Source organism: Homarus americanus, unplaced genomic scaffold (genome assembly GCF_018991925.1).
Source record: "Homarus americanus isolate GMGI-L3 unplaced genomic scaffold, GMGI_Hamer_2.0 scaffold54095, whole genome shotgun sequence".
NCBI lineage: Eukaryota > Metazoa > Arthropoda > Malacostraca > Decapoda > Nephropidae > Homarus > Homarus americanus.
In genome coordinates, this window is record NW_024742051.1 from 505,850 (window position 1) to 524,929 (window position 19,080).

At 40.6% G+C, this 19,080-nt stretch overlaps 3 protein-coding genes across 5 annotated transcripts in view; all 3 read left to right on the plus strand.

The window, feature by feature from the left end:
- The window catches only part of LOC121876461, a 126,152-nt gene extending 121,512 nt beyond the window's left edge, over positions 1-4,640 (plus strand). For both annotated transcript variants that reach the window (XM_042381557.1, XM_042381558.1), the window contains exons 21-23: positions 1,426-1,603; positions 2,156-2,167; positions 3,066-4,640. In XM_042381557.1, coding sequence (XP_042237491.1) covers positions 1,426-1,603; positions 2,156-2,167; positions 3,066-4,089 — 1,214 coding nt within the window. In that variant the 3' untranslated portion in view covers positions 4,090-4,640. The remainder of the gene's footprint in view (positions 1-1,425; positions 1,604-2,155; positions 2,168-3,065) is intronic.
- Positions 4,641-12,119: 7,479 nt separating this feature from the next.
- The window catches only part of LOC121876464 (COMM domain-containing protein 4-like), a 61,892-nt gene continuing 54,931 nt past the window's right edge, over positions 12,120-19,080 (plus strand). Inside the window, exons 1-2 of one of the 2 annotated variants that reach the window (XM_042381561.1) lie at positions 12,120-12,349; positions 12,783-12,860. The gene's annotated coding sequence lies outside the window, so the exon portion shown is untranslated. Of the gene's footprint in view, positions 12,350-12,782; positions 12,861-13,832; positions 13,906-19,080 lie in introns of those variants that run through there. The other variant, XM_042381562.1, reaches the window with a different exon arrangement.
- Positions 13,813-15,992, plus strand: LOC121876459 (transmembrane protein 230-like). Its single transcript, XM_042381555.1, has 2 exons — positions 13,813-13,905; positions 15,732-15,992. The coding sequence occupies exons 1-2, from the start codon at positions 13,813-13,815 to the stop codon at positions 15,990-15,992; spliced, it is 354 nt and encodes a 117-aa protein (XP_042237489.1).

Sequence of the window (19,080 nt, forward strand, 5' to 3'; positions counted from 1 at the left end):
AAACATGGATTAATAACACCTGATGTATGAACACTAAACATGGATTAATAACACCTGATGAATGATTACTAAACATGGATTAATAACACCTGATGAATGATTACTAAACATGGATTAATAACACTGATGAATGAATACTAAACATGGATTAATAACACCTGATGTATGAACACTAAACATGGATTAATAACACCTGATGAATGAATACTAAACATGGATTAATTACACCTGATGAATGATTACTAAACATGGATTAATAACACCTGATGAATGAATACTAAACATGGATTAATAACACCTGATGTATGAACACTAAACATGGATTAATAACACCTGATGAATGAATACTAAACATGGATTAATTACACCTGATGAATGATTACTAAACATGGATTAATAACACCTGATGAATGAATACTAAACATGGATTAATAACACCTGATGAATGAATACTAAACATGGATTAATAACACCTGATGAATGATTACTAAACATGGATTATTAACACACCTGATGAATGATACTAAACATGGATTAATAACACATGAATGAATACTAAACATGGATTAATTACACCTGATGAATGAATACTAACATGGATTAATTACACCTGATGAATGAATACAGCAAACATTAATCCAAATTTAATGAAAGTACTGAATGATTCTTTGCAGGGATTAATACACAGAAAATGGAGATTACAATACAAACATTAGGGATCAAGTATCATGGGAATAATAATACAACACAATATATTATAATTATTAGTGAAATATTCCTCCCACTTGACTGTTATCGTTACTAATTTTGCTGGAAGAAAATTCACTTCTTGATAAAATTTCCCACAAATACACCATGAGATTTATACCAAGACTCGTGGTGAAATAAACTTAATTTATGTAAGTAAATTAAAAACAAATCATCAGACAATCCTAAAACACTGAATTATGGGTAATTTTCTAACAAAGCTGTACATTAATATATAAATTCCCGTCATCACGTAACACAGGAGTCTAATTGTTTTGGGTCATGTAACGATTAGACATCTTAGTTTATTTTATCTGATGATTAAACACTCTAACTTTATATAGGGTGGTTAGATTAGTTAAGTAGTATTAGTAGTAGTAATAATAGTGGTAGTAGTAATAGTGGTGGTGGTGGTGGTGGTGGTAGTAGTAATAATAGTGATAGTAGTAATAGTGGTGGTGGTGGTAGTAATAGTGGTGGTGGTGGTGGTGGTGGTAGTAGTAGTAATAATAGTGGTAGTAGTAATCGTGGTGGTGGTGTTAGTAGTAGTAATAGTGGTAGTACAGTAACGGCAGCAGTATCCATCATAACCCACAATAAAACAACATGGCCTCCTATATCACCTCACTCCTGGTCCGTCACCCATTAGAGTACACGAGCCTCCTCACCCCCCCGCAGGATCGGCCTGGAGGATACACGTGAGCGAGAAGACGTGGACGGTGCTGCGGGACGTGGGCGGCTACCACCTGGAGTTCCGGGGACTCACCAAACTCAAGGGCAAAGGCGAGATGAACACCTACTGGCTCCTCGGCAAAGAAGGTTTCCTGAAGGATCTACCAGTGCCCCCAGAGATAGGGTTAGTGTCTGGGGGTCAGGGGTCAAGGTTGGGTCAGGGGTCAAGGTTGGGTCAGGGGTCAAGGTTGGGTCAGGGGTCAAGGTTGGGTCAGGGGTCAAGGTTAGGTCAGGGGTCAAGGTTAGGTTAGAGGTCAAGGTTGGGTCAGAAGTCAAAGGTGAAACACATTCTATCTCACACTAACCTTAACATTATTCATTAGTAAGAGTCAGTGAATAATTACCTTCATCAGACTCCACACCCATGTACATTTATTCATTGACAAAATAAACAAAATAGATTGATAATTTATATATATCACTAATTTAAAAATCATCATCATTACCACATTCATTATTCTTCATTAAACACAAAGATAATTACCCCTGTATATAATGAATAATATCTCTGAATTCTCTTTATTTTACATTATTCATTTTAAGTCAATACAGTAATTATCGTCTTTAATCACAAAAGGTAATTATGAAATGACTGTCATTTGTTGATGGCGACCATGTTGTTTACTGTATATATTAATTAGTGTTTATTTTCCATTACCTGCCGTCTTATCTACAGGTACACACACAGGTAAGCTCACCATTTTCCCCCTGCTTTAGTCCTCATAAGATCACCATTAGATTTATCAAGATCACCATTATTTTCATTTCTAACCAGACGTCTTTTTAAATCTATTATTCGTCATTGCTATTTAATGCTATTTAGGTTATCATTGTTGTTTTGTGTTAAGTTACTATTGTATATTTTATGATAGGTTATCATTGCTATTTTAAACTCGTCGGGTCATCATTGCTATTTTATGCTAGTCAGGTCATCATTGCTATTTTAAACTAATAAGGTCACCAAAGTATTGATTTATGTAATTTGCATAATGTCTTTTATTTAAATTTATCTGGGCTATTTTTTTAGATACAAAATGGTTTCTATTTTTTTTTGGTAATATTTTATTGAGTAATTTCTTTGCCTTTGTTTACTGTTGTTTGTTTATTGTTTGCTTTGGGTAATGTTAGTCTCTTGTTTGTTATTTGTTTCCATTTTGTTTGTCAAGTGTTTGTTAACTCAAGTCTATAAGGATAGGTTATGTTAGGTTAGGTTGGGTTAGTTTAGTTTTGGTTAGGATAGGTTGTGTTATACAGTATTATGTTAGGTTAGGAGAGGTTAGGTTAGGTTAGGATAGGTTGTGTTATACAGTGTTAGTTTAGGTTAGATTACTAGGTTAAGATAGGATAGATTAGGTTATGATAGATGTAAGGACAGTGATCCATTATATCCTGTTAGTTAGGTTAGGATAGGATAGGTTTGACCCTACAGGAAACCCTGAATCACACTATCCTTATCCTCAAGTTGTGTTTTATGTGAATTTGGATAGTAAGGGATAGTGAAGGGATAGTACTGTACAGGATAGTAATAATAGTAGAGTCACATCATGGTCAACACTACCAGCCATAACTGACTTGTATTTCTCCAGGCTGGACGAGGAGCTGGTCCGCCTAGGTCGTCAACATTACATGGCCCGACGCGACTCCACCGTTGACTCCCTGGCCAGCATTAAGGGTTTCAGTTCCATCCACGCCGCCAAGATGCAGAACGAGGCACTGGAGGCGTCCGTGTGCGAGGAGGAGGTCGCCGGCGGCTCTGGGGACGCTCGGATGATGTTGTCCGTCCTTCAGCAGTTGAGTTCCGAGAGCGAAGGCGTCCCCACTCAAGACGCCGAGGGCGAGGGATCTTCCAGTCCTAGAGTCGTGGTGCCAAATGGAAGGACTCATTTAGAGGCTTCGTGTATCATAGTTAAGGAAGCTAATAAGAGCTGTAAGGATGACAGCTCAAGTACAAAGCAAGTATCAAAAAGTAACTGTGTTAAGAGCAAAAGTCAAAGTTCAGTGCCAAAGAACATTTGTGATAGTGTTGTTGTTGTGCCAAAAACTTACTCGAGGGAAAGACGGGAAAGTCACCACCGTAGCAGACACTCTCACGCCAGGTCCAGGTCGCCACAGCCTTCTGCACCCCTCCTCCAGGCCAACCACGTTGACCATACATCGGAGATCGAGTTACAGATGGGTTCGGTGATCGCCAACACCCCGGTGGAAAACTCCGGCAACATCGGGACTCACGCCTTTCACGGTGGTGACCACAGGGTGTTCTGCAAGAGCAACTCAGGGGGCAAAAGATGCACTGCAGAAGAGGACACGGACGACCCTTCAGGCCGAGCCTCAAACTTCCCACCGGGACCGAGAAGAGAATCGTGCCGAGGATCCAACACCCCTCGCACGGCGTCCCCGCCCATGCTGTGCCACAACAAGGTCTTCCCACAACACGATATGTCATCACCCGTTAGGGACCGCACCACCACCTGGGGCCATGGACCTCTGCCAGGGGCCCAGCAGGAGATGGGAGGAATGCGCCCCACAGCACTGCAGGGAGTGACTGCCGAGTGCCAAGTACACCCACACACCCAGGACCCCCCGTCACCCACCGAATCGACCATGTTGTGACCCCCACCACCACAGATCTCATCACCCACCCCTCTCTTCCTCTTACACTCTGATCCCTCCCTCACCACAACTTTATTACCTCAACCTTCTCCCTCACCCCAACGCCTTTCACCAAACATAATGATCCAACAACTGACAGTAACAACTTATCCATATTATCTACACTTCCAGATACCTTAACATGACAACACATTTAGTTCATCAATCTCTCACACTCTGAAACACACTGTTATCAATTTCTTTGCATCATTTTTTATCTCATCTTATGCTTACTCCATCTCATGAAATATATCTTGTTCAATATTACCTTATTTCACTTCAACTTTTCCCTGCCCTTCATCCCATTATGCCCTTTCTCCTCCTCCATCACATTCCATCTTGCCTTGTGTCTACCATTCCAGCCTCTCTGCCTCCCCTCGTTCACACACTCCGCCCTTCTCTGTGTTAAGTTCCCTCCCAGCCGTCCCACAGAACTTGAACACCATCTTCCTTGCGTGTCCTAGCTGGACTTATGACGATGGTCATGGTACTGTATATTACCCCGACCCCCCCCCCCGGTGTCTTGCTGGAGTCACGGGGAATGGAACTTTCTCCTCAGTCGGGGGGAATTGAAACTTTCCTCTGAGGAGTCACAAAAAATGGAATAATGAAACTTTCACCTCACAGTCACAGAGAAGTGGAACTTTCTCTTTCGTCAGGGGAATTGAAACTTTCCTCTGATATTCACAGAAAAATGGAATAATGAAACTTTCACCTCACAGTCACAGAGAAATGGAACTTTCTCTTTAGTCAGGGGAATGAAACTATTCTCTCACAGTCACGGGAGAATGGAATAATGAAACTTTCTCCTCGTGGTCATTTTTGGTGGCAAGGTGACTCGCATATTGACCACACTTGCAGGCTTCAGTGTGTGGAGTCTTATATGTAAGTGAGGATTTTATTAAGCTCTCCCTTCTATAGCGACTATTTTTACATTGAGTGTATACTTTCCCCTTCAAACATGATGGACTATTTTTACAACAAACCTTCATTTCACGTGACTACTTTTGACGCTCTTCCCGTCCTTTCTCTCCGTTTACCCCGACACTCACTTTCTGTACTAAACAGTGGATATTTTTATAGTTACAGTCCTCCAGCTTCCCCTGCGGCAACTTTTATATATGTGCGGAATATCTGTCATGTCTTAACAAAACTGTAACTTCATACACTTTAACATGAAGCCTCCGGTAACTTTATTCTCCGTATACATTACTTTATCTTCATCGTTTTTTCTCTTTATTCCTTTGATTTATCTGTGATTCTTCCATACCATGTGTAGCAGCCAACCTTAACACACAAGTGCCGAGTTCTTTGTCAGGTTACTTTATGTATTTGCTGAGCTACTGATCAGTCTGTTTGCCTCTTAGATAGTTGGTCATGTCTCTGTTACACACTATTGGCAAGTACTGGGCATGTACTGGTTACAAAATTTATCATTATATACGGCAGTGTTGGTCAAGTCAGATCTTGAATGAACTCACACTCGGTGCCGTCACAACACACTCTGGCAGATTATTTCAAGAGTTTGTTCTAATTTTTTTTTAAGTTATGGCTTCATCTACCTGAGGCTATTACATGCTTAATATTACCCAAATGACTTAATATTTCACTTGGATTGAGAAAATATGTGTGACTGGCTCTCTGTAGATCAGGTCAGACATATCACTGACTACATTACTACTGTTGGTACTCAGATGATGAACTGACACACCATACAATATGTCACTGTATAAACGACTGTTACATTGTCTAAATTTACACAATCAGACACACAGACAGACACCAACTGACACACCATACATGACAGTAAAAATTCATATTATCATTTCCAAATCTACAGACAGACAGACAACACACCAACTGACATCTTGCCCTCATAAAGACCTCCACTAGACTGGTGCTGCCATTGTTGTGTTAAGGAAGTCTTGTACTACATGTGTAAAGGTTAAAAGTTCTTTATTGATCAAAAGTATTATTATTTAAATATTGTTTTAGGTGTTATTTATCATATATTTTCTGTCATCATCTTCGTTATTTATTTTATTTTGTTGTCATCTGAGTTAATCTTATTCTCTCTCTCTCTCTCTCTCTCTCTCTCTCTCTCTCTCTCTCTCTCTCTCTCTCTCTCTCTCTCTCTAGGAGGTATACAATTTTTACTTTATTAAAAATTCCATATCAAAAAGTAGTTGTCAACAAAACGTAGAGATAAATGTAATTAATTTCCGAGGTAATTCGTAGTGATTTGTTTAGGGGCTCGTAGCAAGACGTAGGCCGGAAATTATCTTCACTTTTTAGCGGGTAAACCGTAGGATGCTGTCGGAGCTTAACTGAACACATAATTATTTCCTTTTTGTTGTATAGAGATGCAATCAAAAAAAAAATAACATAGCCTAGGTTGATAGATGTGTAGAGAGTATGTGTGAATGTGTGTCTGTGTGATAGAGAGATGTAGAACGCCCAGTCATTCTTGTATGTGTCTCTCTTTCTCTCTCTCTCTCTCTCTCTCTCTCTCTCTCTCTCTTAATTTTCTTTGGTGGTAATAGGTACAATTGATCTTATCTCAGGCCAATTTCTTAATCCCTATTTTTTTTAAGTGGTTGGATAGTTTGAGTGGATGGATATGATGGTTTGAGCAGAATAACAAATGCCTCGGAATTCAGTTAGTAAAGTGTGTAATTACTTACATACACTCAACAGGAGAGTGTGCGTGTATGTGCAACAATTGGGTGTGTGTGTACAGTGTAGTCACATACATACATCAGACACTTAAAGACATACAGCTGAGCATCTGTACCAGGAACCTTTGAGGGATGTTTAGACCCATAATGAGGTTGAAACAGTCATTAAACTACTCGAATTTTGTTACAATAAAACACTATGATTAGTTACAGACATTATTTCAATATTTTAGGGATGAAATTTTGTATATTTAATTTTATACCCATTTTAAGGAAGCACTTAAGGTGTTCTTTTGAGTGTATCTCTCCACTTGGTCATATACACAAGTGACTGATGTGGATTACAACTGTGCACAACACCTATAGCTGCAGTGAAGTAAGTGAAGTAAGCAAGTAGCTGCAGTGAAGTAAGTGAAGTAAGCAAGTAGCTGCAGTGAAGTAAGTGAAGTAAGCAAGTAGCTGCAGTGAAGTAAGTGAAGTAAGCAAGTAGCTGCAGTGAAGTAAGCAAGTAGCTGCAGTGAAGTAAGTGAAGTAATTAAGTTTTATAAAGAGTCATTATTTGTGTGTTTGTGTACAGTATGTTTTATAACTGTGACCAGGGGTGTACCTTCATCTGGGCCAGGGCAAACACTCCTAAAGTCATGTTATCCAAGTTCAGTTTAGTGCATATAATATTAACACACATGCGAGGAACTTACACACACACACACACATACATGACTAGCTTAACACACACACACACACATACATGACTAGCTTAACACACACACACATACATGACTTAACACACACACACACATACATGACTAGCTTAACACACACACACACACATACATGACTAGCTTAACACACACACACACACATACATGACTAGCTTAACACACACACACACACACATGACTAGCTAACACACACACACACACATACATGACTAGCTTAACACACACACACACATACATGACTAGCTTAACACACACACACACACATACATGACTAGCTTAACACACACACACACATACATGACTAGCTTAACACACACACACACCTACACAATTAGCTGAACACACATACACGACTAGCTAATACACACTGTGGGGTATGAGATGTTTAGTTCACACTCAGGATGGGATGGAGAAAGGAAACTCACAATGTGCTCTCTGTATACATGTTGTATTGGATGTACAATGCAGCTTGGTGCTGGGAAGGCAGCATGGTAACAAGCGTGATGTAGAGAGAGCTGGTTGGTGAGGATGCTCAGAGGAGGACCAGCCTGTGGGTCGTCATGCTCGCCGGCGGGAGCGAGGACCGCCCGGCAGGCGGAGGAGGAGGAGGAGGTGTTGCTGGCTGGTTGGTGTAGGTAGAAAGAGAGAGGTCACCACGAGGTCAGGTCTTAAATAGCGGGGGGGTAGGCGTGGCTTAGTAGTTGACCTCCGTGATGTATGGCGGAGCTGGTTGACCCAGACCACGAGGCATACACTGGGGAATTCGCGGGGTCGGCTACGCAGCGACAAACAGCGTTTGTAGGGGAGAAATCCACTACAACACCCCCACGACTATTAACACACCTGCACACAGATGTTTAGCTTAACACACACACACACATGACTTGCTTAACATACACACACATGTACATTACTAGCTTAACACACAGACATACACATGATGACGAGCTTAACACACACATGATGTCTCACTTAACAAACACACACACACACACACACACACACACACACACACACACACACACACACACACACACACACTCACTCACTCACACTCACTAATGTGTTTCAGAAGGCGAGGATATATAAATAAATAAATTATCCCGCCTTAAACACATCACCTTCAGCAGCCGAGTGTTTCCCCCTGACCCATATATTGGCTCCTGGATACGGCGTCGTGTTATCTCTGGGTTGATGGTGTTCAGATCAAGGGACCGACCTGTAAATATTGTCACAAACACTCCATTGGCGTTTGATCGCTAAATATAAAACAAGAAATTCTGGTTTATAGGTTATTTGTGTCGATAATGAGTCGGGTTTTTGTGTTTATTGTGGCACTGTTCTGGTTTATTACTGTATTATTATTATTTATTATTAAGTATTAAGGTAGGGACAAGGAGTTTTAAGTAATGTGTATCGATAATAAGTCAAGTTTTGTATTTCTTGGGGTACTGTTCTGAATTATTACTGTATTATTATTATTATTATGAAGTATTACGATCATACTAGGAATTATGGATCGTGGCAATATTTTACGGTTCGAGCCTTGACACATTAACGCCAAGTGTCAGTTTTCATGTCTTCTGCCTCTGTCTCCCACGTAAATCAACAAGTCTGTGATCCAAACAATAATATTTTCTTAAAGAGCTAATATTATAATGAAAAATAAACTTGTGTGTTAATAAATGAGAGGTGTATTATATATGGGTGTTATTTAACCTCTATGTATGAAATATCCGGTCAATATGTCGATGTATCGGTGTCAAAAATGTATACGTACACTAGTTATAAATTTTCATGGCAGTTGTATTGAATGTCATGTACACTAATACTGACACGTTCCTTGATGAGAGAGGAATTTGAAACGCTACTGAAGGTGCACCAACCAGATATAGTAGGAGTTGTAGAACTTGTACAAGAACAGGAGAATAGACCCCGAGGAATGTGAGTTCAGTATTGATGGATTTGACTCATTTACGAACCTTTCTCAAGAGGGGTGTGGTTATCTATGCCAGGCAAGGGAAATTGAGAACAAGCAGACTGTGAAGAGCTGCAGAAGGGTCTCTGTGAACTCCAAGAATGGTCGAAGAAATGGCTGCTGAAATGTCACGAAGTGTAAGAGGATGCACCTGGGGCGTACAACGGTAAGGAGGCGTATCATATGTCCCAACGGGATGAAGAAACTGCACTATTTGAGACTGAATGTGAGAAGGACCTAGGTGTGTATGTTGACAATGAGCTGAAGTTCTCGGGCCAGTGCGAGAAGAAGGAAAATCAAGTAAATAAATTATTAGGTCTTATAAGAAGGTCGTTCAGATATCTAGACGTAACGATCTTCAAGCGTGAAGTGCTTCCCCACCCGGAGTGCTGTCACCCCGTCTGGTCCCCGAGATATACTAGGGACTGTCAGTTGGTTGAAAATGTTCAAAGGAGGGCCACCAGACTGGTGCCTGCACTTCGGCACCTCAACTACCCTGAGAGATTGGTGTGCCTGAACTTGCCTAGCTTATACTACAGATGGGCAAGGGCCAACCGAACTGAGGTGTATAAGCATCTCAGGGGGCACTACTCAGTCGAGTGTCCTTACTTGGAGCTGGCGGACGCTCGCCCCTCAAGGAGACTCAGTTCAAGACTGAAGGAGCCACATTTCCAGAAAACTGTGAGGGCAAACTTTTTCAGAGTGAGAGTTGTAAACTCTTGGAACAATCTGCCCGAGAGTGTTGTGACGGCACCGAGTGTGAGCTGCTTCAAGACCAGACTTGACCAACACTGGAGCAGGTTCAGGTACATTCAGGAGCCGGTGCATGCCTGGTACTTGTCAACAGTACGTAACAGAGACGTGACCGATTGTCTAAGCGGCTAACGAGCCGATCAGTGGTGAAGAGGATAAAGGTGGTCTTATTTAGGTTATGTATAATATATAAGTCTCCCATTGCATTGTGAAACGTGCCACAGAAAATCGTCACGCTTATGGGGTAACTCGAATATTTGTACAGGTACGCATTTTGCCCCAGTCCGTGTTTGAAACTTTATGTATATAGGTAATATTAAGGGAGAATTGAAGGTGCCTGTATGAGTGTTGTGAAGGCCCACTACCACCCCCAATGAAACATCTCCATCCAAATAACCAACAACTATCTACCACACTTTCCTCCTGCATAGTTGTGTTTTACTTGTGTTTACTTCGTGGGGTACGGATTGTTTGGTTCACACTCAGGATGGGATGGAGAAAGGAAACTCACAATGTGCTCTCTGTATACATGTTGTATTGGATGTACAGTGCAGCTTGGTGCTGGGAAGGCAGCATGGTTACAAGCGTGATGTAGAGAGAGCTGGTTGGTGAGGATGCTCAGAGTCGGACAGCTTGTGGGTCGCCATGCTCGCCGGCGGGAGCGAGGACCGCCAGGCAGGCGGAGGAGGAGGTGTTGCTTGCTGGTTGGTGTTGGTAGAAAGAGAGAGGTAGGTCACCACGAGGTCAGGTCTGATATAACGGAGGTAGGCGTGGCTTAATAGTTGACCTCCGTCATGTAAGGCGGCGCTGGTTGACCTAGACCACGAGGCATACACTGGGGAATCGCGGGGTCGGCTACTCAGCGACAAGCGTTTGTTGGGGAGGAATCCACTACAACTTTTACGCTACCATTGTTTCTTGTGTGTGTGTGTCTTATGACCAACACAGATCACGACTCTACGTTGATTGTGTTTGTTTCAAGGCTGTCCTCTGAATGTCTAGGATTTGGGTGGTGATGGTGTGGGTGGTGGTGGTGGTGTGGCTGGTATTAAACTGTGCTTCAACATAATACACATTAAATTTGCCTCGAGGCTCAAGCAAGGTCTTGTAGTGTTATTATGATGATGTTGAGGAGGAGGAAGAGGTGGGGATGGAGGAGAAGGAGGAAGAAGAGGAGGGGATGGATAAGGAGGTGGTGATGGAGGAGGAAGAAGAGGAGGGGATGGATAAGGAGGTGGTGATGGAGGAGGAAGAAGAGGTTGGGATTTAGGATGAAGTATTTATGCCTCGCCTACTTACACAATAATATATTTCGTAAATTCTGTGTCAACAAAATACTCATGAGTAAGCGAGAATTTTTTTCCCATGAATTTTCGAAAACTCTTCGTAAAAAAGTTATATGAGTGGGAGTTTTTTAATGGCATTTCAAAATCAAGTAGTAAGGGGACAGCAAGCCTTCTTTGATATCAAGATATTCAACCCCATGGCCGCATGTCACCGTAACCTATCTCTCGAAGCTGCACACAAGAGGAACGGGAACGACGAAAGAATCCAGAACGCAGATCAAGCCAGCTCCGCTCCTCTGAACAGAAGCAACAACCCAGAAGTTACATCGTCGCCTGGTTGAGGTGTCGCCTATCCTTCTGCCTTAGGTCTGCTCTGCTTTGCCACACCACCACCCACACCATAGAGGCATAAAACGTAGGCATTGCCGCGCACTCCCAGTACTGTCAGGTGAAGCCGATTCTCCTCCGCGTCGGTCATCTTTGAATTGGCTGGTAGCGCGCCAGGAGGCTGAGTGATCCTCTTTGACACTGGTTGGCACTGGCACTGGGTACAACAGACTATGCACCCTTCACTGCCAGTGTACCACGAACTTCTGAACGGAACTGTACATTCCAGAGCCAGTGCCTGCCCTGGATGCCCAGTACTTGCCAACATTGCGTAACAGAGACGTGACTGATCGCCCAAGCGGCTAAGGAGTCGATATAGTTGTGACTTAAGTATGACTACAATGTGGAAAGAATGAACAAAATCGAACAACTCCTTCTGGTGGTAGTGCTGTTCTCATATGTTACCGAAGGCCACTTGTAAGTCGATGGTGTAATGTAAAATTTCTACTCCATTTAAGTACAAATAACCATATTTTAGTTTAATAGCTCAGAAAAATATAATATATATTTTTAAATGTCATAAAACTATGTATGTATTTCTCCATATAACAATATTTTGTAAAAATATAGAAATTCTCTTGAACATAATCAGGAGATAAATTTTCCGAGTGATAACGTCAACCGGGGCAAGATAATTAATGCTAGAAAAATACCACGATCACAAGTAATAAACTATCATTCATTTTTCTCAAACAAGGTAGTTATAGTTTCGTATATTGATAATACTAACTCAAATTATAAAAGTGTGTTTATTGAAAAGTAATTATATTTTTAATATTGTTTATTTAATTTTAAAATATAAATAATGTGGTCGATACGTAATTTATTTTAACATTGACTTGTTTTTCAGCCTGAGTGGGAGGATCAATAGGAGTTGGCGCCTTGATGTGAATTGTCCTTATTTTCGTCCATATTTCGTCTTTATAAGGTCAGTCCGTGTGTGTATGAAGTATAAATTGGTTTCTTGATGTTTTTATTAATGTTTAATTTAGGTCGTTAGTTTAAAAATGTGTTTAAAATTGGTTTAAATGGGAAAGTTTTAGTTGTTTACGTTACACAAATAAATTTACAGGTTATGATTAATGTTATCGTTTAGAGGTAATTTTTCTTTTTAATTTGAGGATTTTTTTGCTGAAATAGTTTGATGACGTGTTTTGTGGTGGCTTAAGAGAGTCTCAGAGTAAGACTATTGTGAAATTTAAACATTTGGATTATGTGTCAGGTGCAATATTGTGTGTTTACAGAAGTTAACTGAGACCATGACATCAAGGTATTTATTAACCTCACGAGTTAAGAATAATTTTTGGTAAATTAGGGAGCTCTCATGTTTATTTCACCTGATGATTAAACACCCAATCCTAACCTAACCTAACACTTCCGGTAACAGTTAACGACAGAGGCCCAGGTTAACTAGCTACCTGACATAAAGTTTCTATAGAAGAAAGCTTATTTTTTAAATGAATAATAACCCAAACCAGGTGGAGGAATTGTGCTAACCTCACAACCCAACCCAACCCAACACAACACAACCTAACCAAACCTAAGTCAACCAAAGTCCTGGGTTCAGTACTCAGCCTGGGTCAGATGTGTGATGGGTGTTAGCCAGTGTGACAGTACCCAACATGGCAGGTTTTCTCTGGGTACTACAGTTTCCTCCTGCACTAACACTGGACAGTAAAGACGATAACAAAAGAACAAACTGACTGTCCACCCTAATGGTTAAAAAGTTGATAATTGATAAAATGATTAATTGGTTGAGCTGTATTTTAGTTCACTGCTACAACAATAATAATAATACTACTACTAGTAATAATAATAATTTACTAAGACTCGTCCTTGTTTCAGGTGAGAACGAGGATAGTCAGTTGTGTGTTGTGATCATGGTTCGTAAGGACGCTCGTACGTACACTTCATCAGCCAGATATCAGCGGCTTAGTCAGGAGGACGATGGCTTTGTCGATGCTCAGTTCAAGGTATTTGTTGTAGTTATAGTGATAGATGTGTTGGTGTCTGCTGTCCTTATGGGTAAAAATTTGATTTATTGATGTGCTTTGCTCTTTTCTTTGTACAGAGTGTCTCAGAATGATATATACACACTATCTTACAATTATCCTGGAGATTGCATGAATGACTGTATCCCAACACTAACATTGCCATTAGTTGTTGTTGTGTGAGGTGTCCCACAAGCCAGGACAATGTTGCTATTCTAACACGACCATTCACGCAATCTCCACGATCACCTACAAGACAGCGTGTATACAATTTTCTTTTTGAGACACCCTGTAGGCTCTATCACCGAGTCTAACTTAGATTGATTTTTATTTTATTTGGTGATAAGACTTTTATCTCAGTCTTTTATTGGTGAGACTTTTATGTTTATTGTTTTCAGTCTTGTTCAGTCTTTCGTCAGAAGGACAGATCTCATAATTGTGATTCATGAGACTTTTTTACTTAATGTTGAAATTGTATTATACCTGCATAGTCTATATACCTGCTTAGTCTATATACCTGCTGAACTGTCTACCTGCATTGTCTATATACCTGCTGAACTGTCTACCTGCATTGTCTATATACCTGCTGAACTGTCTACCTGCATTGTCTATATACCTGCTGAACAAATTGTAAGCTTGTGTGACGATTATACTGAATGTTTGTCGATCTATCTATCAAAAAGGACCTTACATTCAGCATAATTATGTATGACTTTTTTCAGTGTGGCCGTCAGCCGTATTGAATGGCAAACCCAACATGATGCTATGGTTAGATTAGGTTGCTCAAAGTCTCGTCTCTTGAGGCAATTGTAATCATAATTCATAAAGTCTTGTTGCATGGAATTATGAGAGCTAGTATTAGTGTGTAACAGAGAACAGACAGACCATCCGATTGGCTAATGAGGTAACCAGGGATGTAGAGGATAAATTAGTTGAAAATGTTGGCTAGCGACATACACGAAATGACGAACCAGACCATTCGTAAATTTTAGCCTTCGTGAATCACCCATAAATTAACTCCCCCCACCCCCCAGATAATTTCAGGGTGGTTAAACTTCAGGTGAGCACTAGGGGGGTAATCTTCAGGTGAGCACTAGAGTATTAATCTTCAGGTGAGCACTTGGGGGTTAATCTTCAGGTGAGCACTAGGGGTTATTCTTCAGGTGAGAACTACGGGGTGGTTAATCTTTAGATGAGAACTACAGGGTGGTTAATCTTCAGGTGAGCACTAGGGGGATAATCTTCAGTTGAGAACTACGGGGTGGTTAATCTTCAGGTGAGATCTAGGGGGTTAACCTTTAGGTGAGAACTAGGGTGTGGTTATTCCTCAGGTAATTCATAACAACTAAAATTTTGAATGGCCTTGTCTAGCATATATATTGGTGAGCTTGGCAATGTAAATGACTTGTTGCTGCTCTAGATGTTGGTAGTGTAAGCGCTCACTTGTTCTTAGTCTTGATGTTGATGGATTCTTGTCACGGCTTACAGGATTTCCTATTAAGACTGACTGACAGGATTTACTATTAAGATTAAGAGGATTTACTATTAAGATTAAGAGGATTTTGTATTAATACTAAGAGGAATTTATATTAAGACTAGCTAAGAGGAATCCCTATTAAGACTAGCTAAGAGGCATTCCCATTAGGACTAGCAAAGAGGCATTCCTATTAAGACTAGCTAAGAGGAATCACTATTAAGACTAGCTAAGAGGCATTCCTATTAAGATTAGCTAAGAGAAAGAGGTAGTTAATGACCTCATACGGTTTAAAGTGATGACGTCCGCTGATGCACACATTCCCCCTCCTCAGGCCGGGCCCAAGCGCATCCCCTGGAGAGCTATACGCTATGCCATCCTCCTATTCACCGCCGGTACGCTCTTGCTCGTCGTTGGGAGTCTCCTCGTCACGGGCTACTTCGATGAGAAATACGCCGATCGTACGTGGCCGGTGATCATCCTGGGCGCCCTGATGTTTATACCCGGGGCGTATCATTCCTATATCGCCTATTACGCCTTCAAAGGATACGAAGGATTTTCTTTTGATGACATTCCTTGCTATGACGATGACTGAAGGACTCGCTGACTCATATAAGACACATTACATCACCTGAAGATTAACACCTCAAACTTATTTTACCTGATTAAACATACTAATTCTAACCTAACCTCCCCCTCCCCCCCAGTACTGTGAGGGTGCCAGGTGTAATAAGCTTGGGGTGCTATTCTTCAGGTGGTTCAAGAGCTCCTTCAGATATTCAAAGTTTTCCTTAAAATACAGGAGTCGTGTTGTTTACAAGTGGGATTATATGCTGGAGGTTGTACAGAATGATGAGTAGCTTGATTGGTTCTTGATGTATATAATAGGGTCACAGGGAAGACAAGCAGATCTTTATTATGTTTTTTGAGATGTTACTCCCCCACAACTTTCATTATTAACTGAGAAATGGCCTAACCTAACCCTGCCCAAAGAATGGCCTAACCTAACCTTGCCCAAAGAATGACCTAACCTAACCCTGCCCAAAGAATGACCTAACCTAACCTTGCCCAAAGAATGACCTAACCTAACCTTGCCCAAAGAATGACCTAACCTAACCTTGCCCAAAGAATGACCCAACCTAACCTTGCCCAAAGAATGACCCAACCTAACCTAACTTTGCCTGAAGAACGACCCAACCTAACCTAACCTTGCCCGAGGAACAACTCTCAATGAAAAAGAAAATCAAAAGTTTGAGGTCCTACTGTAGGTTGTTCAGAATATTAGGAGCAGAAAATATATACTGTGGTACAAGTCTGCAGCAATCCATATCTATTAAGTCATAAATTGTGCCTTTGTGACGATTTTAGTCTGTTTTCAAAGTCCAAACTCGCCCAAATGTCCTCTGAATTGGCGATTACATTAAACAAAACCGTATGATAGATTGTGAATTTGTGCGTGCATTGTTAATCAGCCAATAATGTGTGTGTTTATGGTTGGAACACATGTGGTTGAGATGTTTATGGGGACGCACACACACACACACACACACACACACACACACTTCTCATGGGTGGTGATGCCGAGTTGTATGAAGTAACAGGTAACCAAAAGAGGATATCTTCGAGCCTTTGTTATGGACGGGGAATGATATAAGGGAACACATCCATCATGCCGGCTAGATCAACCCCTTGAGTATGATGACTTAACCCCTTTAGCATGATTTAGTTGATTTAGAGTTGTTAGTTTGAGCAAGTCAGGTGTGTGTGTGTGTGTGTGCGTGCGTGTGTGTGTGCGTGCTGACTAAACCTCAGTACCCATCAACTGTGTCTTCATTAAGGGTTCTTGGGCATTTTGTCATTAGCTCAGCATAAATCTAACCTAACCTAATCCAAGCCTAACCTAACCTAACCTTAACCAATCTCTGAAGAAACTTGTATTCATTTCATCATTCAGTTTCTACATGAAGGACAAGAGAGTTTATGCTTGTACCGCCTAATGTGATCATTTTCGTCATCTTTATTGTTTGCATGTACGGAAATAACCTTTTGTTGACTAGTCGTGTTTTGGTGACCCCATACGGACAGATTCTCTTATAATGGGCATGATATTGAAGATTCCACGTCAAGCGAGAATATATTCGGTGAAGCTCTGTCATTATGAGGTCTGTCTGTATTATTTTTCACAGTAGTTGAGGTTTTATTATTATCAGATAAACACTCATTCATTATCTCTGCAGATCTCAGTTCCCACAATGCCATACTATTTTAATACTCTCTTGGTCTCTTATCTAAACATTTTGTATAAACTCAACAATTGCCTTAGAGTGAATGGGGTTGGGATTTTAGTCAGGGCATCTGTGATTAACTTCATGGTATTTATAAAGGATTTGGCTGTCATATGATAGTCTTTTGTTTTTTGTATGGTTTCACACCGGATTTGTTTTGCTGTTTTTTGACATTGTATATTTTATGAGTAATTGTTCCATATACCTGTAAGATTTTGTTTGGTGTTAAAGCCCATAATTTACTGTTAGAATTAAGGGCATTTTCATTCCATTTTTGTGTGTAAGTTGAGAAGTGTAATTATATATAATACATATTTTATTAAGTGTTTTATTGGACAAATTAAAGGTTGGTAATGGTCGCGCGGCCACTTGGGTTCCGTGAGGTCAATTCCGGCTATCGGAGAGTTCCAGGTTTAAGGGATTCCGGCTAACGAAGATATTACTGTATTTCCTTATATTTGTTCTACGTGTTAACTTGGCCAGCTTGTAGTTATGGCCCCTCGTGTTGGTGGTGCAGGACATCACAATGACATGTCCCGGGTTCATGTTTTCATCACTTTGAGGATTATGAATGTTTGAGTTAGATCTGCCCCATTGTGTCTTGTCTGAAGGGTTGTTAGTCCTAAGGCCTTCAGTCTACTTGGATGATCAGTGATATAGTTCAGGAATCATTTTAGTCGCTCTGTGTTGAACCTTTACCAGGGATGTTAAGTCTTTCTGGAGGTAAGGTTTCCTGTATACAGTAATCCAGACTGGGACATACGTGAGATTTGTACAGTTGAAGGAGCATTTTCTTATCTTAGTATTCTAAGTCATATATTATAATTCACAAATCTTATTCTGTTTTCTTCACTGCTGTGCCGCCTTCAGTGAATGATCTATCAATGACAAGATCTTTCTCCTAATTGACAGTATCCAGGAAGGAATTATGAACAGAATAGGTGTGCTTGTGGTTGTTGTATTTTATACGAAGGGTCTTGTATTGAGTAATGTTAAGAGCATTTACCAGTCTTGGGACCATTTGAACAGCTCTTTCAAGTCTTTCTGTATTGTGACATGTCAGTCTGAGATTTTATAGCATTTGATAGGAATATTATATATACAGTACTGTACTAAAAAGGTTATTTGGTAGTAAGAAACAAGAATATGAATGATTCCCATATTTATTCACGAGTAGAACATGACACATTCTCGTTCTGTACTGGATAGGAACAACATGTACAGGTGGTGAGTGTACAGTACAGTACTACATCACATCATAGCCAGGGAAGTCAAGTCTCTAGGGGAAATGGCTAATGCGATCAAAAACACCACGGAAGAAATGTATCGTAAACCTGAAACCGAAGGCAAAAATAACATTGACGCCAAGTTACATATTTAAGGTAACTCTTGTGTGGT